At 48.9% G+C, this 7840-nt stretch overlaps 1 protein-coding gene across 3 annotated transcripts in view; it reads left to right on the top strand.

Moving 5' to 3' along the window:
• The first annotated feature begins 358 nt into the window (after window positions 1-358).
• The window catches only part of ITGB4 (integrin subunit beta 4), a 59607-nt gene continuing 52125 nt past the window's right edge, over window positions 359-7840 (top strand). For all 3 annotated transcript variants that reach the window (XM_032792907.2, XM_032792906.2, XM_075071788.1), the window contains exon 1: window positions 359-1383. In XM_032792907.2, coding sequence (XP_032648798.1) covers window positions 1379-1383 — 5 coding nt within the window. In that variant the 5' untranslated portion in view covers window positions 359-1378. The remainder of the gene's footprint in view (window positions 1384-7840) is intronic.

The raw sequence follows: 7840 nt of genomic DNA, 5'->3' as shown, positions 1-7840 counted from the left end.
TGAAGTAATTAGAAGCGTGGGGCTTGGGGAGAAGCTGGAAGCTCCACACCGTCAGCCAACCACCTAGAGCTGCAGCCAGGACCAGAATCACCTTGCAGTGTTAAAGCCTGAGCCTGTGGAAGCCTTAGCGCAGATCAGGGACGTGGGTGGGTCCCACTGACGCTACCGCATGGAAATGTTGCCCCTGGAACCCTGGGTTATAGTGGTAGCGCCGATGAGGTCTGAGGGCTTTTTCTCCCATTCAGAGCGCAAATGGAGGAGGCTGGCCATTCATTAATTATTGTCAGCCAGACATGGAAAGAGACAGGGTGAGTGGGGAAGGAGTGGTGGTTGTCCCTGCTGGAACTTGACCTTTTTTTTTTTTTTGCAGGGATTGTGCTGGAACCTAGGGTGACCAGATGTCCTGATTTTATAGGGATGATCCTGATATTTGGGGCTTTTTCTTATATAGGCTCCTATTAACTCCCACCCCCATCACAATTTTTAACACTTACTGTCTGGTCACCTGAATCTGCAATACAATATTATCTCAGCTTGTCCAGCATAGGAAGTCTGGAGGAAAAGATCCTACCAGACAGAAGGGACTGCAGAGCGGAGGGTGGGGAATTCAAAACAAGCTAGAGCCAGCCCCTGGGTGCTGCAAAGCTATAAGCCCTGGATGGCACACTCAGCACTGAAATAAGCGCCTGGCTTTGTGCTCAGCGGGTTTCTAAAGCAAAAGCTGAGACACAGGCCCCCCTCCCTCTCCAAACAATCCCTTCTGTAAATCTTTGTTGGTGAAGGGTAACTGGGCTGGACTGTGTCTTGGCTCCCAGCCCTTTTCCTGTGGGTGGGTGTTCGTGTGGACGGGAGGAGTGAGAGAGTGCCTAGCTGCCCTCGCTGTTCTTGCCCATACAGGTATGCATAAATTGAAGGAATGCCAGACTGAGTCACGGGTGCCTCCCTCCTCCTCTATCTGAGCTGCAATAAAACTGTCTCTTTCTGGAAAAAGGATCCCACTACAGCTATCCTCACCTCATCCTCTCTCCTCCTCCCCTTACACCGCTGGGGAGAGAGACAGGCAGAAGGAGTAACTCCTAAGAGAAAGAGGAGGAAAAGGAGTCAATATTTGATCCGAGGGGACAGAGATCCCTGCACGGGTATGTCAAGTTCATGAGCTGCCTGCCCGCCCTGTGGATTTAAACTTGGCAACTGAATGGAAAAGAGAGAGATGGGACCAAAACAATAAAATAAACAGGCTAAGTGTGGAAGTCTGCTGGTGGCAGTGAAGCAGTGAAATTCCCCGTTTGCCTTCAGAAGAATTTCTTGGCTTGCTGTGTGGGTGACTGCTATTTGGATTGTTGCAGAGGATTTGGACTTTGAATCAGAGGCAGCACTAATGAGGTTTGTGGAATTAATGTATCTGTGTTCTTTAGTGTGACGCTTGCAGTTAAATGAAGCACAGGGCTTCTCTCACAGGTAGGAATAGGACAGACTGAGGTGGATTGTTTATTGTATGTCTCTCTTTTGTTTTTTTTTAAACTCTGTATTTTCATTCCTTTGTGCTGCTTGGAAAGGGCCCTGATTGATCAGACAGGTTTGTTTTGCAGAGTTGTGCAGTTGTTTGGGGGGAAGGGGACTACCTTGTTTAAATATGTAAAGTGCTGTGTTATATACACCCACAAGCGTGCATACACACCAGCAATGATGTCTGAGTTGTGGATTAGCAAAAGTTGTCCCAGGTTTCTAAGGTTTGCTGTCTTCATTCCACCGCTTTCTAGCCAGGGAAAGATGAATTGTGCCAGGAGAGAGGGCATAGGGAACTTGCAGCTAAGATGGCCCAAGGTGTTCAGAGCTGCAGGTTGGGTTTAGCCTATTATAAACACGGGCCATTTTGCAAAATATGGATCTGTGCCCAAAGTTTGGGGTTGAGCCAGTTAGAAAAGGGCCAACTATGAAATCCGGGTTCAGGATCAGGGAGTTTGGTCTCTTCTGACCTGCAGATAGTGCTTTGCTTTTTCTTGCTGGCAAATCTGGCGTAGAGTGTGCACAAGAGAAGGAATAAAGGATGGGGAGGGACGGTGAATGGGCAAGGGGGTAATGGAGTCGGCATGCATGTGTTGGGAACAGGATAAGGGGAATAAAGTGTGTTGGGGGGAGATAAAAGGGGCAGTGGAGGGTTAGAGGACAGGAGGGGGCCATGTGTTGGGCAGCTGGAGGATAAGGGGCTGTGTGGGAAGAGGAGCAGGGAAAAGCGTGGGGATTTGTGGACATAGGGTGACCAGATAGCAAGTGTGAAAAATCAGGACAGAGGGTGGGGGATAATAGGCACCTGTGTAAGAAAAAGTCCCAAATATCGGGACTGTCCCTATAAAATCGGGACATCTGGTCACCCTATGTGGACATGGGGCTATATCAGAATTCTGAATCCTGGTGTCAGCACAGACAAGATTTGCAGTGCACTACTACAGATGCTCACCTCGGCAAAATCGTCTCCTAGCGGCTGGGCCCCTTTGTGGGGAGGCAACTGGGAGGAGCGGGACACTAGAGTGAATGTGGTTTTCCAGTGGGCAGTCAGTACGCGCTGGCCCAGCTGGACAGGGGCATTCCCCATGGTGTAACATTAGCACTGGAGGGAACAGGATACCCCAGGGCATTGCTAATGAGCTATGGAGCATTTCACTGAGCAGTATGAACCCTGCCCAGCTCAACCTGGATTAAAAGTTGTTCCCACCTACTGGATATTTGGTGGCCCATCCCTATGTTTTGCACTGGACTGTAAGATGGAGGCAAGGGCTGTCTTGTGCAGCATATTTGTACAGTGTCTAGCATGATGGGGCCTGGATCTTGGGAGTTCCTGCATCGGGGGCCAGAATCACATTACTATAGACGGCAAAAGTTGTGTCTCATACACTGGAGGGGTATTTTGGGGGGATTTCACTCCTAACTTGGGAATTTTGGGGGTTAGTAACAGAGAGTTCTGGCTCCTCTGCCTTGCAGGGACTTTCTGCATGTAGCTGCGTGGGGTGTGGGGGGGAGTGATGAGTCCACAGTCACACTGCTCCATCGTCCTGCAGTCCTACTGTTCAGGGAAGGGCTTAGCCTGAACTGAGGCAGCTACACTTCCAGCCAAAGAGCAGCTTGATCCTGCTTCACAGCCTGCAAAGGGGCAGACCCAAGGGTTGGCGGATGTCCCCAGTGCTAGCGTGGCTAGGCTGCCTTCATTATTAGTATGTATTGTGGCAGTGCCTGGGAGCCCCAATCATGGACTAGGACACATTGTGTTAAGACTATACAAACACAGGACAAATTGCAAGTGTGATGTGCTGCATCTCGTTGCATGGTCAAACAGGAACTCCTTTTAGGGAGTTATACCTGGAGCCATGTGCCTTTGGAAAGGGCATTTGGCTTTGGTTGGAAATGGTTTCTCTGTCTGGCCCCATTGCTTGTGCACGTGTGTGTGAACACAAGAGTAATCTGACCCAGTATGGCCAATGGTGAATCTAGCCCAGTATCATGTCTTCCAGCAGTGGCCAGTGCCGGATACTTCAGAGGGAATGAACAAAGCAGAGCAATTACTGAGTGATCCGTCCCCTGTTGTCCAGTCCCGGCTTCTGGCAGTCAGAGGTTTAGGGATACCTGGAGCATGGAGTTGTGTCCCTGACCATCTTGGCTAATAGCCATTGATGGACCTAGCCTCCATGAACTTATCTAATTCTTTTTTGAGCCCAGTTATAATTTTGATATTCACAACATCCTCTGGCAATGAGTTCCACAGGTTGACGGTGCATTGTGTGAAGAAATACTTCCTTATGTTTGTTTTAAACCTGCTGTCTATTAATTTAATTGGATAACCTCTAGTGTTTGTGTTATGTGAAGCGATAACTAACACTTCCCCCGTTTATCCAGACCATTCGTGATTTTGTAGACCTCTATCATATCCCGCACTTTTCTAACTGAGTAGTCCCAAGTTCTTTAATCTCTTCTCATCTGGAAGCTGTTCCATAGCACTGATCCTTTGTGTTGCCCTTCTCTGTACTTTTTCCAATTCTAATATATCTTTTTGGGGATGGGGCAACCAGAACTGTACATAGTATTCAAGGTGTGGGCGTACCATGGATTTATATAGTGCATTATGATATTGTCCTAATTGTTTCTAACATTGTTTGCTTTTTTGACTACTGCTGCACACTGAGCAGAAGTTTTCAAAGGACGATCCACAATGACTCCAAGATCTTTCTTGAGTGGTAACAACTATTCTAGACCCCTTCATTTTGTATGTATAGTTGACATATTTTCCAATGTGCACTACTTTGCACTATGAACATTGAATTTCATCTGCCATTTTGTTGCCTAATTACCCAGTTTTGTGAGATCCCTCTGTAACTCTTGGCAGTCAACTTTGGACTTAACTATCTTGAGTAATTTTATATTGTATGCAGACTTTGCCACCTCGATGGTTATCCCCTTCCAGATCATTTATGAATATGTTGAACAGCACTGGTCCCAGTACAGATCCTCCAGGGGGGCCGCTGTTTACTTCTCTCCACAGTGAAAACTGACCATTTACTCCTACCCTCTGTTTCCTGTCTTTTAAGTTACTGATCCATGAGAGGGCATTCCCTCTTATTCCGTGACAGCTTATTTGCTTAAGAGGCAAGTACACTATATCAACTGAATCACCCTTGTCCATGTGCTTGCTAACATTTTCAGAATGCTAAGATTGATGAGGCTTAATTTCCCTTTACAAAAGCCTTGTTGATGACTCCTCAACATATTAAGTTCATCTAAGTGAAAAACAGAATGGTCAGACACAGTGATAGGTATATTGGGAAGTAACAAACAGATTTCATTTGCATTACCAAAGAGCTTTGCAGACTTGTGCCTGGGTAGAATCTAGATTTGCCAATTTTAGTTGGATGTGTTCCTGCAGGTTTCGATAATCTTTAATTAAAGATTAATCTTTAACTCCTGGAGACACCAGGACAATCCTGGAGGGTTGGCAACCGTAGTAGAATCGCTATCGGGTATGTTCACAGAGTATTTAAATCCAGGTGGCTATGTTTGTGTAAGAGATTATAGGTGTAAGCAGAGTCAGGATGAGCTGTACCCTGACAGCTGGTGGTGAATTATGGGAAGTGTGGAAAGAATGTCCGGAATGTGAAGTCTCAAATATTTGGATAGGCACACCCAGCAAGGAGTCTGGGAATGGGTATTTTGACATTTCTGGGATCCCCAATTTCTTCATTATTGGGGCAGGATAAATAAAGTGTTGCCACCTGATTATGTGAATGAGGAATTACGAGACTGCTTTATAACAGAAATGTCTCAATATAAATTAAATGACACTTGCTGACAAAGGGACATGGTTCCAAAACCCAGTGAATGAGAGAGGTGGGGACAGGTATCTGTGCCTGGTGGTGCAGTCTCCTTATGGAGCAGAAAGCACCAAGTTCCACCCGCTCCTCTCTCCACTCTGGAATGTCAGAGTTGAATTTTTTTATTCCTAAGACTCTGTACAGGTTCTTAGTGAACTCACTTTAAGCTAATGGTGCACTAGCACTGAATCTAGGGCTCCCCTATATGTGCTGAGATCACTAAGAGCTGAAATCCACAAACGAGCTGAAATTACTGAGCTGGGAGCACTGAGTGCTGTGCTACCAGCGGGGAGCCTGAAAGCTATACTGTGGGATACAAGCAGCTGGCGGAAGTGGAGCAGTTCCGTGGGATGGCTGGATACGGATCGCGGGAACAGCTGGTGGAGCGAGCGCTGGCCCAGAGCGGAGTAAGCTGTGGACGTGTGGAGCAGCCCACAAAAGCCGAGTGAGCCGAGCAGTTTGCAGGGACAACTGAGCAGTTCAACGAACAGCTGGTGGAGCGGAGTGTTTAGTGAGGACGGTCGGTAGGAGGCAGAGTGGAGCGCTGGTAAAGGCGGAAGCAGAACCCACGGAGAGGCAGGGCAGTTGGCCCTGGACCACGTAAGGTGCCCCTTTCACCCAGGCTGGGGGGAGGGACCTCTACAAATAGACTCTTGAATTCTGGGGTGGCATTGACCAGAGACTTTTGGGTTGTTGGACTTTGGAGTGATTGGACTTAAGACCCTAAGGGGGAAAGGACATTGCCAAATGTACTTGGGGGGGTGGTTATGGTTTGTGTTATAACTCTGTGGTGTTTCTCCAATGGGATGCCGCATTGATTCCTTCCTTTATTAAAAAGATTTTGCTACACTCAGACTCCGTGCTTGCAAGAGGGGAAGTATTGCCTCCTAGAGGCACCCAGGAGGGTGTGGTATGTAAGTGTCCCAGGTCACTGGGTGGGGGCTCGAGATGGTTATGCATGGTGTTTTTGAAATGGAACCCCTGGATACTGAACCCGGCCCTTGTTGCTGCCAACTCAGAGGGGCAGAAGGGTTACATAGGCATGCAAGGAGCCTACCGCTCTCACTTGAGGCTTGGACAGAAAATTCTGTTCGGACCCTGCTGCCAAACCATTCTACAGGAGTGAGGCATTTCAAGAGGGAAAAATTAAAGCTGCTGTGGAGTGTTGTGGGATATTCAGACCGAGGGGTCAAATTCTTCTGTCAGTGATCCGCGCTGCCCTTTTCCTTCTGAAGAGAGGATTTCTCTCACCTCCCCAGCTGCCTGGGGATGGTCTTGGGGTTTCTAAGGACCTAGCTGCATTTATGGCTGCAGGAGTAGTGCTGTCCTAACTCCTTGCAGCTGCTGCCAGGGAGGGGCAGCTCTGTGAGGCTGGGTAGAATAATGTACTAAGTACTGGACCAGGAGCGGGCGGTTCTGATGCTGGGGTCGTGATAACGATGAGATGTCGGCTTGCCCCAGGGGCAGGAGAGGCTGTGGGGCTGTGCAAAAGAACCAAACTTTCCTGGGAGGGACCCTTTCCAATTAAGGATTTACTGTGCACATAAGTGTGGGGGTGGGGATGACTCAATTTGCATGTACGGATGTTGGGGTGTCCCAGCAGGAACGCTTTGAACATCCGCCATAAAGCACTTCAAAGGGCAGTTGAGCACATCGCTTTAAAGGGTCAGATCATCCGGGAAAACTCTGTGAAATTGGAGGAGATTCACCTAGGGGAGCAGGGAGACTCGCTCCGATTTGGACAGGCTGAGCAGGAGGCAGCATTGACATTCGCTATTCAGAGAGGGAAGGGTGGTCGGGTGCGGGCTTGGGCATTGTGTGAGATCTGGGCTCAGTTCCTGGTTCTGCCACAGACTCCCTGTGTGACCCAGGACACATCTGCATCTCATAAAATGGGGCTGGTGTTTCCTTCTTCTGTCTCGTTTGTTTGGATTGTCAGCCCTTCGGGGCAGGGTCTGTCTCTCGCCGCGTGTCTGTGCAGCAGCTAGCCCAATGTGTCCTGTTAGCAGATCTTACCACCCGTGCCGCAACGATCACACTTTAGTGCTTCTGTAGCAGTGCAAAAGAGCCACGGACTTTGCACCCAAGCTGCCCTCCTGCATGCTGTTGCCTCCAGCTCCTGGCTGAGACAGTGATCCAGAAGGGCTTGGGGTTAGGAAGAGGGATATTTCTTACTAGTGCTGTCGAACCTCAGAAATAGGGGCAGTATTCTGGCAAGCGGCCCCTCATCAGCAGCAGGGGCTGAGATGCTGGCGGAGACGCTGCTGGGGGTGAGGGTGGGCTGCCATGAGGCTGTGTGATTCCCACCCTCCCCCAGTGCTTCGGGAAGGGGAGGGGGAGCTGGTTACTTGGGAGGAGAGGCTGAGGAAATTCCTATTGTCTAGCAGCCCAACAGGGCCCTCATAGACAGAGACAGGGCCTGAGGGGAAACCTGAGCACACTGAGTCCTTTCATGTCTCATGGGTGTGGAGCACAACAAAAGG

Source organism: Chelonoidis abingdonii, chromosome 13, assembly GCF_003597395.2.
Source record: "Chelonoidis abingdonii isolate Lonesome George chromosome 13, CheloAbing_2.0, whole genome shotgun sequence".
NCBI lineage: Eukaryota > Metazoa > Chordata > Testudines > Testudinidae > Chelonoidis > Chelonoidis abingdonii.
The sequence above is the reverse complement of the archived record's forward strand: the minus strand, read 5'-3'. Positions and strand labels throughout refer to the sequence as shown.